The 19,562-nt window shown below is 36.6% G+C and overlaps 1 protein-coding gene across 1 annotated transcript in view; it reads right to left on the reverse strand.

Moving 5' to 3' along the window:
- Positions 1–604: 604 nt before the first annotated feature.
- LOC139975681 (chordin-like) overlaps positions 605–19,562 on the reverse strand; it is a 39,290-nt gene continuing 20,332 nt past the window's right edge. The window contains exons 3-23 of the mRNA XM_071983790.1: positions 16,432–16,561; positions 16,090–16,182; positions 15,580–15,691; positions 14,861–14,945; positions 14,448–14,589; positions 13,793–13,945; positions 12,706–12,791; positions 12,255–12,399; positions 11,913–12,022; positions 11,149–11,271; positions 10,729–10,885; positions 10,310–10,530; positions 9,901–10,014; positions 6,065–6,208; positions 4,149–4,251; positions 3,451–3,468; positions 3,082–3,188; positions 2,731–2,830; positions 1,836–1,993; positions 1,543–1,636; positions 605–1,260 (exon numbers count right to left, since the gene is read on the reverse strand). Of these exons, the coding sequence (XP_071839891.1) occupies positions 1,163–1,260; positions 1,543–1,636; positions 1,836–1,993; positions 2,731–2,830; positions 3,082–3,188; positions 3,451–3,468; positions 4,149–4,251; positions 6,065–6,208; positions 9,901–10,014; positions 10,310–10,530; positions 10,729–10,885; positions 11,149–11,271; positions 11,913–12,022; positions 12,255–12,399; positions 12,706–12,791; positions 13,793–13,945; positions 14,448–14,589; positions 14,861–14,945; positions 15,580–15,691; positions 16,090–16,182; positions 16,432–16,561 (2,493 nt within the window). The 3' untranslated portion in view covers positions 605–1,162. The remainder of the gene's footprint in view (positions 1,261–1,542; positions 1,637–1,835; positions 1,994–2,730; positions 2,831–3,081; positions 3,189–3,450; positions 3,469–4,148; positions 4,252–6,064; positions 6,209–9,900; positions 10,015–10,309; positions 10,531–10,728; positions 10,886–11,148; positions 11,272–11,912; positions 12,023–12,254; positions 12,400–12,705; positions 12,792–13,792; positions 13,946–14,447; positions 14,590–14,860; positions 14,946–15,579; positions 15,692–16,089; positions 16,183–16,431; positions 16,562–19,562) is intronic.

Below are 19,562 nucleotides of genomic sequence, written 5' to 3' on the forward strand. Positions count from 1 at the left end.
TTGGCACCTATTTACAACTTGATGAAATCTACTTCTACTGTATAGATAACTATGTAGATTACTATATAGGTTACTATATAGATTACTATATAGATTACTATATAGATTACTATATATATTACTATATAGATTACTATATAGATTACTATATAGATTACTATATATATTACTATATAGATTACTATACAGATAACTATATAGATTACTATATTGATTACTATATAGATAACTATATATAGATTACTATATAGATTACTATATAGATTACTATATAGATTTCTATATAGATTACTTTACAGATTACTTTACAGATTACTATATAGATTCCTATATAGATTCCTATATAGATTACTCTATAGATTACTATATAGATTACTATATAGATTACTTTACAGATTTCTATATAGATTACAGATTACTATATAGATTACTATATAGATTACTATATAGATTACTATATAGATTACTATATAGATTACTTTACAGATTACTATATAGATTACTATATAGATTACTATACAGATAACTATAGAGATTACTATATAGATTACTATATAGATTACTATATAGATTACTATATAGATTACTATATAGATTTCTATATAGATTACTTTACAGATTACTTTACAGATTACTATATAGATTCCTATATAGATTACTATATTGATTACTATATAGATTACTATATAGATTACTATATAGATTACTATAGAGATATAATACTGCCTTTCTCTCACTTCTCTCAATTTCTTTCCGTCTGAATTAAACACTCTAGATCGTTTTGAACGTAGAATGACTAATCAGTTTCATTGGTCCATCAAATAATCGAACAATTGTCTTAGCAACACCGAGTTATTCCTCGATGCTCGTTTAATCGTAATAGTTATCAAAGCAAACAGTTTGCGAGTGACAAAAAAAAAAAAAAGTTCTGCAGTTTTCAAAATTGAACAAACTTTTACAAAATCACACACATTGGATTTTCACTATCAAACGTTCCTTTGGTACACACATTGATTGGCATCTGTTATAACTTCACTGCGATGAATGGTTCCTCTAGGCTTCGGTACTCCGATCTGTTTAAATTGCTAACAATATGAAAGCTGCGCTGGTACTGTTTAGAACAAATAAATTACTGAGAAAAAAGTATATTTTTAATGTCTGTTCATGACTTTGGTTTTCTTCTTTCCTCTTGTATGGATGAAAGTATTGACCTGGAGTCCTCCACCGCGGAATCACTGCTTTCCACCTCTTCAGGTTCATCTAAAAGTATAACACAAAAAGCAGGTGTTGTTAACATTACCTGATGGTATGGAGAATGTCAGCTTAAAAATAAAAACAATTGAGTTTGTTCATGTGTCTAGACGATACCTTTGTGACTTCTCATTTGGACTAGGGGTGGCATGGTGACTGGAAGGGGGTGGGGGGGAGGGGAGGTCGATTTGTCTAGTTTATAGGTTCGGCACGTGCACGATGAGACTTCGGTAATGACAATGAATAGACTAAACATTAGTTTCGCAACTTGTCGCAGAGTATTTAGCTTACCTGCACAGATTTCACAACATTTCCCTTTTCTTCTTATTTTCTTTGTACAAGTCAGTTCTTGACAGACAATTGTATTGCAGGTTGCTTTCCCGTCCTGTGGAGAAAAAGAAATGTAAATCATGAACAAATGAAAGTGGGGTGCAGGGTCGAAAAGGGGTGTATGATTTCCTTAACCCTCGGTTCCGCCTGGTCTTGATTAACTTGAGATTCGCCTATTAGTAAAGGTTGTAGGTCGTTCAACCTACGTAATGTGTATTGATCATACAGCGAACAAGTCAGCAGCAGAAACTTACATTGCAATGACAGGTAATACAGGGCATCCGTCCAAAGGTGAAAATATATGGAGTCCATCGTCGACCGTGTTTGAAGAAGTCTCCATTGAATGTACAGCCGTTCTCTACTTCATCTGCTTGTAATATCATGTCTGGTTCTCGTTCAGTAGGTTCAGGTTCTGAAACAAACACAAAACTTGGTTAATTGAAACCGTCTATGAGTACGGGGTACACGCAACAGACCAAGACTCATTCCAAGATGTTCTGTTCCAAGTTGAAGAGTCTAACTTCTCTGCATCATTCAATCTCCACAATGCACGTCGACTTGTCAAACGTGTTCAAGTTCCATTGCTTTGTGAATTGTTGCTTCAATACAGATCCCATTGAGTGTGGTTTTAACAAAAACAGGATATAATCGCGATGTCCAAAAAAAAAAACACCTATTTGTACGCATGGACGGCAATCAGAGGTATCCGCACAAGGTTGAAGTGTCGCAATGTTTGTTGGCAACTATTCGTGCCTTCGACAGATCATACTGTTCCGAACGTCAAGATCAAATCTACCAACCTCGAAGTGAGGATCTTGCAGGGATCATGATGACCATGTCAGTGGTGATCCTGACGATACAATCTGATCAATGATTCGAGATCAGATTCAGTCAAATTATATTATTATTTGTTCGTACGTCCTTTATAATCCCTACTTCATACTAATCGTAGAATGAAGTATGTCTACTAGTCTGTTTACAAGCTTTTGTCAATGCATGTTTGTAATGGCTGTGTGCAGGAACAACATGACATCAGTGTGCACAGTCAGCCTGTGTAAACAGGATATTTATTGATTCAGAGCTGACTGCTTTCATTGTAACATGCAATTGGTGTTTATCAGGGTCAAAGGTGATGAACATTAAACGTACCTGGACACGCAAGGCAACAATCTCCTGGATTCAAACGGACTGGATTTTCACAGTTTGTTTGAGGACACGCTACTCTGGGACAATTTTGTATTCCACCGACCTATAAAAGGAAAAAGAGACATTGATGTACTCAGAGAAAAGAATATAATTTGTCCCTAACAAATGCGGATATGCCAACTTTGATTTGTCATGAACAAAAGATTTTGCTTTTTCCTGTGTATGATATTTCGTGGGCCCCTCCTTTCCAATACCCTCCCCCCCCCCACCCTACATAAACCGTTAACAAAACCGCATCACGTATCAATTATTTTCCAGTTTCAGTGTAGTTCGGTGTATAAAACAGACACTTACCTCGCAAGTACAAAGAATGCACCGCACATAACCACCCACGTCAGGGAAGTACGGATGCCATGTGGAGCCGACACTGTGGAAAGTTCCATCACCAACGGAAAAACATCCTAGAATGAGAAAGGAGACCAACATATGACTTATCATAACAAAATAATCGGTATTATGGACCATGAAGCCATGAAATTTACAAATACTTTACACATTCAGGGATAACAAAGGATCTACATATGATCAGATATCCCAATAATGTTGGCAAACGTCTTCCCACGAGATTACTAACTACGACAACTAATAATGTAAGAAAAATTAAGTATAAAATTAAAATTATTTGCAAATTTTATAGTAATGTGTAGTTTGTTTGTAGCTTACCTTGACCTTCTGTAGAACCTATAAGAAAAAACGAAGGAAAAACCAAATCATAAAGATTTATCCAAACAGAGGGCAGTATACAGATGTATGACGAGCAAAGTATCGTTTAAGACAACAACCTAATGTATTCAAATGTCACCATTACTGGCCTCATATATGCTAAGAATGTCAATGGATGGTCACTAATGCTCCAACTTCAACAAGTATATTACGATACCTTTGAGGTATATTTCCTCACTGAGACATTCAATTCCCCCAATATGAACACATTCCAATGTCTAGAAATTCTATTAGCAATGTACTTTTGGATTCTTTTAGCATGCTAAACATTTGGGCCAATGCAGATGACTTTTAAAATGTTTATAAGTGCATTTCAGTCCTATGATTTATTCGTTTTCTATAACTCTCATTTTGCTGTGAATAAATATTGGTTGTTACACATATAATGAGAGTTACATTGACATTGTTTATACATACTGCCACCTAAACAGACACACGGCATCATAACCGCAATGATTCATTTTGCTCTCAGCAAGGAATAAAACATGACTATCATGTTGGTTTATAGTTTACAAAGTAAAGTCATTTTAAATGAATTTGATTTAAATTGCTTTTAGATAACTAATATCATAGTAAGTATATATATAACTGTAACAGCCGTTTGATTAATTCCGAGGATAATCTGTACTTTTACTTACTTCCTTCCTCTGGACACGTGGCGCAGCATTTGCCTGGTTCAGATATAGGGTTGTCGCAGTCGAGAGCTGGACATATGATTGGATCACAAATGATAGTTCCTTTCTAAAAAGTAGAGAGAAAAAGTTAATTTGTATTATTAACTTGTCAATGATTATCTCTAGTAACGGTTTAATTATCCTCTTACCAGGACCAATCGCATTGTTACGATAACCAAACAAACTGTGGATATTTGTGAGCAAAGAGTGATCTTGAACCATAAGGCCCATAGTTGGGTCCAGTCCTGAGGTTTGTATATACATGCCCCATAAAATGAGTTAGAAATACGATTCATTATATCAACACTGTACTAAAGAAGAAACTTGTCTGAGCACCTGATGTCACGTGGAAAGACGTACTTATGATAGTCAGATACCGTCAACATTAGACATAGCTATAACAAATACGAGTTTTCTGTGACTTAAGACGACATGCTTTGAGCAGGTTTACTTCGACCATGCAGGTTTTCGACTTTAAAGTGAAAAGGCAGAAACTGAAGAAAATAAATCTATCACAATTTGTTAGCTTCTGTCATTTTTATAAGTGATAAACAGATTAAGTCCGTTATGTTCATATAAGGTATGCTATACATGGAATACAGGCAGGTCTTAATCGGAAAACATTTTGACACGAAAATGTATCGATTCTTACTGACTTATAGCCTGGCCATTACCATGTACTGACCTATAGCCTGTCCATTACCATGTACTGACCTAGTCTGACCATTGTCATATACTGACCTGGCCTGGCCATCCCTTTCGACCTAGAAATTTGTATTGGAAAGCAAGGTGGTACACTAAAGAAGTAATCCACGGAAACATTTGAATAACCATGACCCATCTGAATAACCATGACCCATCTGTACATTTGAATAACCATGAACCATCTGTACATTTGAATAACCATGACCCATCTGTACATTTGAATAACCATGACGAAGCTGTACATTTGAATAACCATGACCCATCTGTACATTTCTTAAATTCCATGCAATATTTATCATTCAGCTGTTATTTTTAAGGGCTGACATTTAAACCTGATTTCATAAATACATCGTTTCCCTCTGAACGATCACATAAAACATAACCTACATTTCAGAGGTAACACGTATCATGGAGGTTTGCAAACAAAATCTATCCCATTGAAAAATTAGAAAAGGACCAGTTTGTCACGAATTATCATTTTATTACTCATGAGATGTCCGCTTGATCACGTTTATCACCAATTTAAAATGACCCTTTGACCTTATGACAACTCAGCAATCCATTGTGATCGGATTTATAGAAAAGCTTGACCTATTTACCAACATTCGTAAAAACTGTCAATCACATGTCACGTTACGAACATACTAGTAACAGATTCTAAAGGTTCCAAGTGGGATTTAGCGGTTGGGGAAGGGGCTAAGGAAGGGGCCCAAGGGAAGGAGGTTAAAGGAAGGAGGTTAAGGTGAGGCGTTTCAAGAGACAACAAAAACTGCATGACATCTAGAAAGGACAAAAGCTGAGGAGCGCATATAGATAGGATTGCTTGTATCATGACAAAAGAAATCATGGTGCGTGTGGACCACAATGAACAAAAAGGTTCTCTAAACAGATATTACTCATACCTCAAAGTTATTATTTCAAGATGAGAAAATTGCTTGAATTTTCTTACAATTTCAATATACAAGTATCAACGTCTGATTGGTCACTGATATGACGTCATTTATTTACGTCGTCACAAAAATATAACTTCCAGTGATAAAGGTCTGTCTTTACACTTCTGAGACCCTTCCTCATACAATCAACACATTCAAAGCGAAGTGATTAAAGTTACCGGGTTGCATTATTGTTTTAGGAAAGAAATGAAAAACATTGCGAAGAAATTATTAATAATTTACCTCACAGCGACAAGTGGTACATATAGGATCATAGGCTGGCTTCCAAGTTGCACCAGATGACCAATAAAGTCTGTCGAAGTAACATGCATCTTCCAAGTTTGTGCTTACTTCTGACGTCTGCTGGCAGGTTGAGGAGAATACTACCTGTAATGCAAATACGAGTCAATGTTGTATAACATAACATAACAATTAATATTTATATAGCGCTATTCCATCTAGATCATAGCGCTTGTGACACAGACACAAATTAGCATGGAAATAGGTGAGTCTTAAGATTACTACGAAATGGAGAGATATTGTCAATTTCTCTTATAGTACGAGGGAGATTGATCCATGTTCTTCCTCATTAGTATAGAACTTATTGGCAGACTTATATAAGTTAAGTACATAGGCCTATACAGTATGCTTGTACTCAATACAGTTGTATGTCCTTGTATATATACAACCTGCATCTCACTTGTCAAGTCGTACTCAATCTAAATACTCGCCAAGAAAATAGTCTGATGTTTCATATATTTACATTGAACTATATTCATTCATCATTTAAATGAAGAACCTCAATAGCATTCCAGTCCGTAAAGTGGTCTCGAGCACACTTGAATTGTACCGTCGGATAACTTGTGTCGTGTATCCGTTATCGACTTTTGCATCTAGCCATAACCGTACATCGCTTTATGACGTAACAAATACATATTGTGAATCTTTATTATAGCTTCGTATAACGTAGAACATGAATTCTCCCGGTGTCAACAAAGGCAATGATTACATCATAGGCGTACACTGTTTAAGTAGTTATTGGTTGGATTTCACGGAATGGACTCGGGTCGTAATATTGTGGCTGGAGGTCTTAACTTGGCAATTAACTATATGTTGTAGCAGCATTATCTAGGATTATTTCAGACGTTTTTAACATCTTCTATTGTGCCTTTCAATCCTGAGAAATATTTTTGGACCTCAGTTTGTAAAATACAAAATTAACATTTGATATACTCTTGCGAAGGTCTTGCGTGTATAATAAACTTATCATATAGGAGCATATATAGTTACTGTCTCTGCATGGACGGACCTTCACCGGCGCTTGATAAGGTCAAATGTATAAATGATGGAAATAAATGAATACATAACATTAGCTTGAACTCTGAAAATATCCTTTGGAACAGAGCCGACTATATGTTCCGCCTATTGTTTATTTTGACATTTTAAAGAGCTATTTTGGGACAGTTAAATGACACATGAACCGAAACACAAAAGATTTGAATTGGACAACTGCATAGTGATATTAAAACCTGAGAACTGAGTTTTTGACCCTTGTCATGTCGTCCGGGTCATTCACTTGGTGTGTACCGATAATTGATGTTTTCCATAGTCATTAATCAATTAAAACATTATGTTTTTGCTCTGTTTATTATGAAGCTGTAATCTTTTGCATATTCTATACAATTACCAGTAACTCTCCATCAGTTTTAAATCATTAATCTGTCTGTAGTCTTGACTCTGATAAAGGTTCGCACTGTAACAGATTAATGTTTGCAATTGATCGTCTGTCATTACATTGTAGGGAACTTTATGTTATTACAATAACATCAATGGTATAGACCTATACAGATCTTTCAGTGCTTTAAGACATCATTGCTTTAGTAGTAATGTCACCAGTTTAATTCATCGAGAGAGGACGTAAATTTCTTATTGTTCTGTAAACATTTTACTGGCTGTAATGAGTAGGCTACTAATTTATCTTGTAGACTGGAGTGTTCAGACAAAGATGCCGCAAGTGGAATGTTATGCGGAACTCGCTCACAATGTTGACGTCATTAATTGAGTGACGATGACAAAACAGGTGATATGAATCAAGAGGATGGCATTAACAGCCTCTTTCAATTTAATTGTCAGTTATTTGGCTCTTTCGTTCTCTGGGTAAATGTCTGTATGCTTGAGATAATATAGGGAATCAGTCATTTAAACACGTTTACAAATATTCAGATGAAATAATTATTAACCTGTTATCGCTTTGAGTTCCCTGTGCTGATGGATGGCTTGTACAATCGTAACATGATCAAGAGATCTGTTGATATTGGGGTTCAAATGTCAGCAAGATTTAATAGCCTTATAGTTGCATTTTGGTGATAAATTAACAGCCACAAGTTGTGGAACACAGTCGCCTTCTAGAGGATGCATGATATTATCTGAAGTGATAATCTATCTTTAGTCTATATGAATAACACAATAAACGAAATCTCCAAAGTTTGCGAAAGACAATTTAAATATTTGCACTACACTTGCACTACTCGAAATGTTCTGTATTGCTCTAAAAGGTGCAACGCTGGCTTAATAGCAGCAACCTCACAATTCTATTAGTGATATGTCAACAGTTCATGGCTTGGTTAAAATGACACAGAGCTACCTTACATACATATCATACTGAATTGTATGTATGTATGTATGTATTGTAGATCCTCCTGCAGGCAGGAACTCGCGAAGAAGCCTCACCATAGCCTGAACTATATTCCTCTACATCCCATACAGGCCATCTTTGTATCTTTGAGTTAGCTATGTCTACATACGATCTGCGTTACACATGGTTTCATGATTGTCGTTTGAACGTAGGTGATCTTGTCAAGTTGTCAGAGCTACGTTGAGACCCTCACAGCTGTACGCAATACTACTGCTTTGCTAAAATTAACTGTTTCCCCCGAGAGAATTGCAAATAATATAATAGACACTGACGGAAACAACTGGTGTAGTTGCAAACAGAATGTAAACAATGTTAAATGTAAGAGGTGCCATGGTAGTATGGAAACCTCAAAGGGCACACACTATCATACTCAATGGGTTTAGAAATACATCAATATATTGTCATAGAGTTATAATGTCACAACTTACTGCAATGTACTTCCTGACATCGCATAAATTGACATGTTTGGCACAATTTAAAAATTAATGGCGCTATATAATAAAAGTCTCTTGTTTCCTTCATTTAGTAATCCGTGTAACAATTAGAAGTGCAAATATATACTTGATATTGGAAAGTTCACACCTGGTGAAGTCAGTGATAACATTAGGATTACGTAGTATTTGGCACAAATAATAAGATACAACAATTTGTACATATATGTATGTTTGTGTCTGGTACATTATTCAAATTACGACATGGGAGATTCTAGCCATATAAATGGCATATCAAAGACTCCGTAGATGAACAACTGTCGCGCTTGGTCTTTTGAAATCACTGTCACATTGATGTAACTGGGTGAACGCTTTGAAGATAATTGAGCACGTGTGATCTATCTGGGCGGGAATGCAAACTATAGCACCAAACAATTAGGTTCCACGTTTCTCAAATTGCTGCATCACTTAAGGTGTGACACTGATCCGTTTTGAATCACAAATAAGGCCATCCAGAAATGTAGGGCAATATTTAAGGGTATCTTCAGAACCACATGCCTCTACATACCATCGCAAACTGCGATGAATAGGTTACACATTAGTAACGCCACCCAATAGTAACACTAAGGGACTTCCGCTGACAAGGAAATTGTTCGTTCTTAAGTTACGTGTTTTTAGTTTACAAAATGTGCATGATAAACAAGTCCATGACGCTACGTGGAAACAAACAAGAATATACTGTAGTTCGTATGAAAATGATAGCCAATACTCTATATTTTACGGCTGTTGTTTTCCAAATATCATACTTCAATCGAGGTCAGTGGGCCAAAATTAATTTTAACAAGTTTTAGCAAACGAAACGAACGTGCAAAATATTTTGCAAACTTCACACAATCTTATGGAATGTTTATTTGAAAATGAGGCATCTTTCTTTCATGACGTTTAATACGTACCTGTCCACGAATCTCCCCAGACACGTGTGATTTTGTACTGATCTGTATAAACGCTTGGCCTTCATTCATCCTCTCCATGAAGCTCTCTTCAATATCGTCTATGATGCCAAACGCCTAAAAGAACGATAAATTCAAGATGAACGGATAAGTAAATCAGTGGGCCTGAAGACCTATTGTTTGAAAATACAGGTGTCTTATTCCGAAAGATGATAAGATTTGAGGGTTAATGAGAATAAACCATAAGCCAACCCCTCCCCCCCCCCTTCCCCGAACCAATTGGCATTCTCCCTCTTATTCATGGTCAGTTTGACCATTCAGGTCCTGAGTACACTTTTCCCACCACTTCAATTCCTCTCCCAAACCCCCGATCTGAAATTTGAATAAAGAAATAGAAAAATCTGAAAATTACCAAATTTCCACGGAATGCATCCAAAATTCTGCTAACTTGTGCGCTTCCTGCATTGTAGTAACCCATCTGTGCATACGCATGGTGTTCTTCGTTTTGGAGTCCACTCACTGCTATTTCATAATGTAGACGACAGTCTTCGTCAAAGCCCATCCACGCATGCCCAGCAGCAGATGTCGCTATAGGAGGACTAAACGAAGCGCCCGATAGTTGAATGGGAAGCTCTACTCACACAAAGAAAAAACACAGAAGAGCAAACGTAACTATGATGTCACACATTTATAAATATGGCAACCGAATTGCTTAACGTTTAAAACCAAGCCTTATCGAACAAACAGCATAATATCTCATGTACACAAATTTACATCAAGATACTTAAAATAAATACATTTCTTTTGTTAAAGCCTCAAAATTGTACATACCTGCTTCTCGGTTAACATATTGGTTGTACGGCAACTGAGTAATTCGGCCACGTAGTTCTGATATGATATATTCTGATGTGGCAACGTTCACAAATACTTCACCTCGTAAGAGCATCTGGATTTCTTTTGGCTTTGGTTTTGTATATGTACCAATCGCCTGCAAGGGTTTAGGACAAAAGAGCCACATATAATGTCTATCTTAATGATTCACAAAGTAATGCCGATACAATATATACTAAGGGGAAAAGTATATCATAGTAACGTAATGTAATATGACAAAAAAGCTGAGTGTGTTGAGGGGGTGGGGGGGGGGGTGTAAGGGAGTGGATTCTTAATTCTCTGACCATAAATGCTTTAAACTAATGTAATTCAATTGAGGCCTTCCATTGGGCGGGATCTGATTACGTCACAGCAACTCACCAAGCCATTGCCATCGTAGCCGTCAATAATGTCAGCGATAATCTTTCTTCTGTCTGCATTCTTTGTTTCTGCTTCTAATGTTATTGCAGTTACTTGTCTATTGCGTAAACCACTTAACAATATCTAAGGAGAGAGACAAAAAAAAGAAATGAATTTATGTCTGCAAGGTGTGTCAGAAAGAGTGTTATAATGTAATGGGGTATACGCTGCACGTAGAGATGACCATGGTAATGCAATGTTGGTCGCACATGGTAATGTACGGTACAGGATGCGAACAAAGTAGGCCTGTGAAATGTAAGGTAGCACAAACTCAACCCTCTTCAAACCACATATTGATTTGTAGTTTTATCTTACCTTGTATTCGACCACACCACTTCTAGCAATCGAGATAACAGTACCATATATAGAGAGTACTAACCCTTACCCTAACCACACATTGATTTGTAGTTTTATCTTACCTTGTATTCGACCACACCACTTCTAGCAATCGAGATAAGAGTACCATATATAGAGAGTACTAACCCTTACCCTAACCACACATTGATTTGTAGTTGTATCTTACCTTGTATTCGACCACACCACTTCTAGCAATCGAGATAAGAGTACCATATATAGAGAGTACTAACCCTAACCCTAACCACACATTGATTTGTAGTTTTATCTTACCTTGTATTCGACCACACCACTTCTAGCAATCGAGATAAGAGTACCATATATAGAGAGTACTAACCCTAACCACATATTGATTTGTAGTTGTATCTTACCTTGTATTCGACCACACCACTTCTAGCAATCGAGATAATAGCAGATCCTGTAGCACCCATCGCCTTCTGTCTTCCCAAAGCCTGGCTTCCCGACAATACGGCGTGGAGGGCTATTTGCATAACAAGAAAATCGCAACAAAATTAGTACTTGAATATCCAAATAATAAACGAATAATTACTTGTGGCATGTATGTCATTCACCGGATTAAACAATATACAATTGTTGTTCGCTAATATTTGTAATAGGGTCACCTTTGTTTCTGTCAGTTATGAGAAATTAATGTTTACTACTCATCAAACAAAAGCCATAACGTGGCATGAAGAATAAACCGTTATACTTACTATTGCATGTGGATAAAGGTGTCACAAGACCAGCTAAAACACCAGTTTGTCCCAAAATTGAGACTCTGAAGATCAATTGACCTCGTGAAAACCACTTCCGGACGGATTTGGGTACTCTTTCTAAAACAGTTGCTAGTTCTCGAGACTGCAAAATTAAATGATATTTGGTGAATATTTAAATTGAATTTAATTGCAATCGCACGAATATCTGCTAATGGCTTCATTTACTGCATTATGATTAGTATTGTAGACTGCTTAAAATCTACATCACGAATACAGCATTAATTTAAATCAAATGGACCAAAATTCCTCTTTAAATCATTCCAAGGAAGCTCTGTCCATACTTAAAATGTTTGCCTCTCTACCATTAGTACACGCGAGGTGCATGAAGCACTTCATCCAACCAATAAATTCCCTTTGCGCGTTCAATATAATATGACGTTACACTTACTCCGTTGTCAATGGTTGCTGTGGACGAGAACAAAGTCTGTGTCTTCTTCCTAAGTTCTACCGTGATGTTTATGTTGCTGCCACGGTCTAATGAAATTGAAGAAATATACAAATAAAACGTATTTTATTTATACCTTGTTCAATACTTCATCAGTATACAGAAGCTAAAACTTCGTTCGAAATGTACAAGGAGAGCATCATATAATTTAGTAGACCTATTGCTAAACTGAATTATGCTAACCTACACGTATACGTACGTAAGATGTGACAATTGTGAGGAAGTGGAAGGTGAGGAGGGATGAGCTAGGGATACAGTGTACATGGTAAAACATATTTTAATATGTGTAGCTGCTGGCTTTACAAACGTATTATGCTTAATGCTTCTGTCAATTACTCTCCCTTTCATTGTACTGTGGAATTTAAGGTGATAAAGTGAAGCAAACACAAGCATACCTTCATGGTACCGACATTCATTGAAGACTTCCTTATACTTAATTTATATTACCATGGGAACTTGTCAGCAAACTTTTTTTCATAAAATTATGAATACCATGCAAATAGATATTTCGAAACTGCTTAAAGAAAATTGTGTTTGTTTGTTGTTTTTATTCGTTGTTATCATATAGTAATTCTGTGTAATTATATTATATTTTCTTTAACGCGATCGTGGATCACGTTAGTGAATACATCATCATATCATTATAAATTCTTTGGTACGAATATCTTCAGAGAGATCAGAAATGCTAGTACATGTTCCTGTATAATCGCCTTTGAATTGAGTCAATGAAGAACGAATCGAATGCTCTAAAGAGGGTGTGGTGTAATAAACATGAATATGCATCATATTACAAACGCCTTAAAGCTATCAGTGTCAGCAAAATTATGATTAATACGAAAGGAGGCTACAAACTATTATAGGGATAATGCTCTTAAGGTCGTTAATCTCTAGACAGTTCATGGCGGCAATGCCAAGTTAATGTTTGTTTGCAAGCATAACAAACACATCTCCATGTCATTGACACGGATTGCGTGCAGTGAAAAGTACGACTAAAAGTCTACAGTACCGATACTGTGCCAATAAGCCATACCTGCTCGACTTTCCACAAGTCCATCCAATAGAGCTATAAGGTTTATATTGGCCCCGTCAGACGACACGGACATACTAACAATACCGCCGTTGCCTAGCGACGGGTTCAACGGTGACCGTTTGGTAGGTGTGACCAGTAATGTGCTGAAAGATTCTGTTCAAAACGAGAAGAAATTTCATCACTTGGGTGACAATGCATGACAAATTTAGAAGCACAGATCAGTCAAGGATACTAAATAACTTACAAGAAATACATATGTCTTGAAGTCTGCAAAAAATCATTAACCCTTTAAAGCATAGAAAATGTTATAGCTTATAAATAAGGTATACCATACATATAAAATACTACGGTAGCCTAGGGATGTCCGTGAAGTAGCATATGACCGCATAATTACACGTCTTCATTTGCCCATCTCGTTTAAGGAAGGAACAAGAAGAAGAAGTATAGGGTGGCTGTAGGGGAGGGGTCAATGGGATGAGGAACACCTAGGGCACCGATCCTACCGTCATAATCAATGACAGGTATCAATAAACTGACGTTGAGGAGGGAACGTAAGAGTTCGCCGAGGCTGGGTGATCGTGGAAGTTAAGTCTTGGATAAATGTAATAACTGCCGGCAGGCTGCAGTCATAGAGGCAAATATTAAACATATTTACCTGCACTAAATGCACGATGGTGTACAATGCGACCTTTGACCTCTCCATTTGATATTCTTTTAGTTGTAATGCTGACAAAAATCTGGCTCGTTCGGATTCTTTGCAAATGTTCTCCGGGAAGGTTTGTCCATACACCACAAACCTGCAGCGACATAATACGATATAGATATAATTAGGACCATGTCTCGCAACACATAACTCTATCCCTTGTATAATTAACTCCACTGGGTGAATAACTTTATTTATGCAATAAATAACATGGATCAATGCCGGTCACAGTATTGTTTACTTCACGATTATGATAATAAATACGTAAAAGTCACATATATATTTACATATTATCCTGAACATTCAGAGAGAACAACGCAATAAAATGTAAGGAAAATGATATGTTCCACGACCCTGTTTCCTACCTTGTCTGTTTGGTCTCCGATCTCATGCCTGTAGAGTGTTTCATTCACGATATCCATGAACACAATTGCGACTGGCTTTTTTATCCTGAAATAATAAAATGAACAAAGAAAATAACGTATCATAATAATAAGAGCCAAACGGGCACTATGGTTCCTTGCTTAGTGAAATATTACAGTGTTGAATATCATCACCAAATATCATAGTTGATAAAATTAATGCATATGTTTACCCACATGTACCAGCTATTAACCAACAACGGTATTCCAAGTTAGGATACAAGGATACAAGAAAATGTTGGCCCCTCTCCCCCCCCCCCCAAAAAAAAAAGATAATTGGGCCCGACAAAAATTTGCGTCTAAATGGTCCCAAAAATACATGGCCCAAAAAAATTGGCTCAAAAATATATTTGCCCATAAATCTTGAAACCCAATAAATAGTCAAAATGGTCCAAAACATATTGGGCCCATAAATTCGGGTTCGGGTTCAAACTTAGGCCAACATGTACAAGCTATTAACCAATAAACTCTATACCAAGTTTGGCTACAATCTGACTTAAGGCGCCAAATAGGCCACAAAGTTTTGGGGCCCATATTGGTCCCAAAAATGTAAGCCTATATGTACTAACTTTACGTTGTTATTAATGTACTGCAATACACTGCAATACGACTATTTGACATTAATATAGTTGACATGTTATATTGAAAAGATAAGAAAATACCTCGAATATGTCATGGTAAAATACAAGTCATTACTGCGAAGACGGAAGGACATTCTAGCCACTCCAGCTGATCTGGATGCAACCAACCTCTGAGTCAGGAGCGATGCAAATGCTATCAACAAAAAGACGAAGAGTTTGCAAGTAACCGATTGTCATGGTAACGGTTATTTCGAATATGAGAGGCATACTTTCATAGCGAGGAACCCTGAAAATGGTGAATTCAAAGGGTCAGACTTGGTCACTTGTTTCAACCCCAGCCTACCACACCAAACATTACCTCTACATGACCCTACCTCCCTTCCATTATAAAACCAAACCGATGACGGCCACGCTTCTGTTTTAACTTAAACTGTAACTGCCTTTATCAACAACTAATTTAATTTAATAATTCATGCAAGGCATTATTTGCATGACATTGTTGTATGAAAAGTATCCTAGTATATGATTTGTAACACATATACGTTCAAGAAAGAAAGGTATAAATAAACTGTGAACGTTTTGGATACATACATTCATCCATGCCGCTTATCACCCTGAAAACGCCATCACCTGACTGGCCTGCCCCTCTGACCACAGTCGGAGAAGGAATAGCTGATGACGGAGCTGTTAGAAATGAAGAAAAACATCAATTAATATTATATGAATGACTTATTTTTATTAGTACTTCCAATGACATAAAAGGGCTAGTTGAATATCCTACATGATTTCTAATTTTACCACAATATGTCTATACCAGTTAATGGGGGGGGGGGGTGGGGGGGGGGGGTCGAGTTAGGTTTTAACACTTGATTCCCTTATTGTATCATTATGACGTATTATCATATGGCAGAGAGTCGATGCGTATGAACTTACCGTTATCCTCCGGGCATCTCTTACAGCAGTGGTCTGGGCTACTGATGGGATTCTCGCATGTTGGTTCGACACAGGTGTCCTTGATGTCCGAACATGTCACTTTACCTTGTATGAGTCCGTTCACGGCAACCTAAAAATGTAAAATGTGAAATGTAAAATGTGAATTCAAAACTCAAAAATCTGAAATGTAAAATGTAAAATGAAAAATGTGACATGAGACATGTGACATGTGACATTTGAAATGTGAAATGTAAAATGTATATTGTAAAATGCAAAATTGAAATGTAAAATTAATAATTATAATTACGTAACTATAAGGATAATAGGCTTCATGTCTTCAACACCATATCTCTATATACTTGCAATACCTGACAGCTTACGTTACTGAATCCCTAATAATACTCGAAGAACATAAACATTCCTGAAGTTTTAATCTAGGACTTTTGTTTATTTTTTCGAGCTTCTTTAAATTCAGGCAAATTGTTGCAATGACGATTTTATCACTTGTTGTTAGTTACAAAAAGTTATTTTGGCAATACATTCCGTAGTTATGAAACAAAAGTAACGCCCCTTGACTTTGAAGAAATATTTTAAATACTTCCGTTTCTGTACATCATGCAGGATTAACATCGCAGTTTACGTGACCTACTATTATATTTGGAAATAGAACAGTGGCATCGATGAAAGAAGCTTTTATTATTGGCCTGCTCTCTGTCTGATGACAGGTTATTGGTTATTGACTTTGGTCACATTAATTGTCAGCAAGATATCGTTCGTTTCTAATTGCATAGCTTACGCTTATCTTACATTTCTTTCATGCGTACTCTTCTTCGATGCCATAATTCACAAAATCTCTTTTAAATTATTATTCCCCAAATCCTCTGCTTCTTTTCTTGGTGCGATCTTGAACAAGATATTTGTTTGTTTCAGGTGGGTAATTCGAATGCCTACAAATCCGACCGACTTTGAGCAACTTGAATCAGAATTCTCAATAGATAACATCGAGTTTGCTATCCCACCCTTCCACTCCAGACTCCCTTGATACATTTTATGTTTTGTTATTGCAATTCTAATCACAGCCAATAGCGTCTTTATGATGTAATTCGCAGCTAACTTCAACCCAGCCCTCCCAGTCACAGACTTTCTTAAGTTGTTTTTATCTCTTGCAGGTATCTCATATTCACCTTTTCCTGTTTCTTCTCAAATTATTTGCTATCTGCTCGTCGAGACATTTCATCATCCAGGGAGCTCTTTTTTTGTGAGGGTCAATTAATTGATTCATTAGTTACATGGTATGAGAGGAAGCAATCAATTCGATAATATTGATGTTTGATTCTTCTTTTGTATGGATTGTTCATCAACAACTAAGTACTTTAATGATTCGCCTTACGAGTTTCCCTCGTGGTTTCCTTCAAGAGGAGCACGTTTTCAATCAACTTATGAAGGCTGAACAGGTATATTACTCGTAAGATGAACACAAAAGCCCCTCACCTGCAACCGCCCTACTTTACTGCGTATAAACTAGTCTGCACTGCAATGAGCTCACCAGGCATCATGTAACGATACATTATGAACAGCAACAGAAACTATGATGGATTTTCAAGACAAGCCAAACCAATTCGAATTTTTAGAGGAAACTAACGTTGTAGAAAAATGTAAGCATGACGTAAAATTAAAAGCAAGGCGAATGGATTAAGCTCTCGTCAGGTAGTTGGCAATCTGTCACTTGTAATTGATAAGCCATAATTTCACATTCCTGAACCCGAACCCAAACCTATTCCCAATAATGAGTTAACGTTTGTGTTTTTTTGCAGCGTATTCGGTTTGGTTAGTTTGATCTGTTCATTTTAAAAACAAATTTTTAAAATTAATTTCGTATATTGCTTTCAATTTACCATCTTATAGACATTGTTCAATCTCTAAGAGTAAACTTTAAAACTTTCAAGCCGATGACTCATCCAACTTATATAGCAGAACATTTAGCCTGAATGTGCCAATTATGGGTACTGCATGGGGAAATATAGGATAAAGTATAATATATACAAAGAAGGCCCAGGATCTGTCGTGCCCCTTGACGGCCCTGCTAGCTGGAACCCTCACTATACAATGATGCTTAAATGCTCTGCGGACTAAGAAGTCGATATCCACTAGACCTGTTTTGTAAAGCGAACGTCCAGCCATCCGTATATTTACACTAAACATTAAGGTCACGGGAAAACAGAACGCCACACATGCCCTTATAGTTAGACAATATTGAGTCGATATATACAAACTATTGCGTTGGTTAGTGCACTTTGCGTAATTTACCGTTATTTGCAGACGATATGCATATATGTTAACATATGTTACTATAATACATTAACATAGGTTACTATAAATAGGTAATGCGATACGTAATTTCCCGTTTCATTCGGAGGTTGCATGTCGTAAAATCGAGACGAGCATTCCTTTACGGTAATAATTCCGTTGATACACATTGAAAACAGATCGTAAGAGTAGCCGCGTTCATATCAGTTCAAGAAGTTTGTGAAGGATTTTGCGTCCATATATACTTAGGTACGTCATGAACGATCAACAGTATGGAAGGGTAGACGATGGGTAGAAACCTAGCCAAGAAGCACACGCATCGTAAAAGTAGTTTATATCCCCAAAAAGGGCAGATTTTTTGGACGATTTATGAACATATGTATGCCTGGATTCTTACAACTAAGACAACACATTTACTACAATTGTTTACAATGAGAAAGCCCCTCGACCTGTGTACGTTAAAGGGTAACACATCAATATAGGTTCGCTTCTGAATTTGTAATATTTTGAGTTCGCATGGTATGATCCATTGAATTGTGGTGTTGGGAAAAATTGGACAGCTACAAATGAGATAATTCTGTGAATTATAAAGACATCCTGGTCTGTGTAATAATATCTTTTTTTGTTGCAATATTTATTGTCATTTGATTAAAGTTTGATGACAACGGGTCTGGTTTTGTGAACTCAATTTTATCTTACGAATAATTATGATATCTCTGTAAAACTCATATGATGGATCCTATGAAAATGGGTATATATATATATTCTATCCCGATCGCCCTGTGTTGCTGATGGCATTACATGTAGCCCTTATTACCCCTTTA

Source organism: Apostichopus japonicus, chromosome 11 (assembly GCF_037975245.1).
Source record: "Apostichopus japonicus isolate 1M-3 chromosome 11, ASM3797524v1, whole genome shotgun sequence".
In the NCBI taxonomy this organism is placed as follows: Eukaryota; Metazoa; Echinodermata; class Holothuroidea; order Aspidochirotida; family Stichopodidae; genus Apostichopus; species Apostichopus japonicus.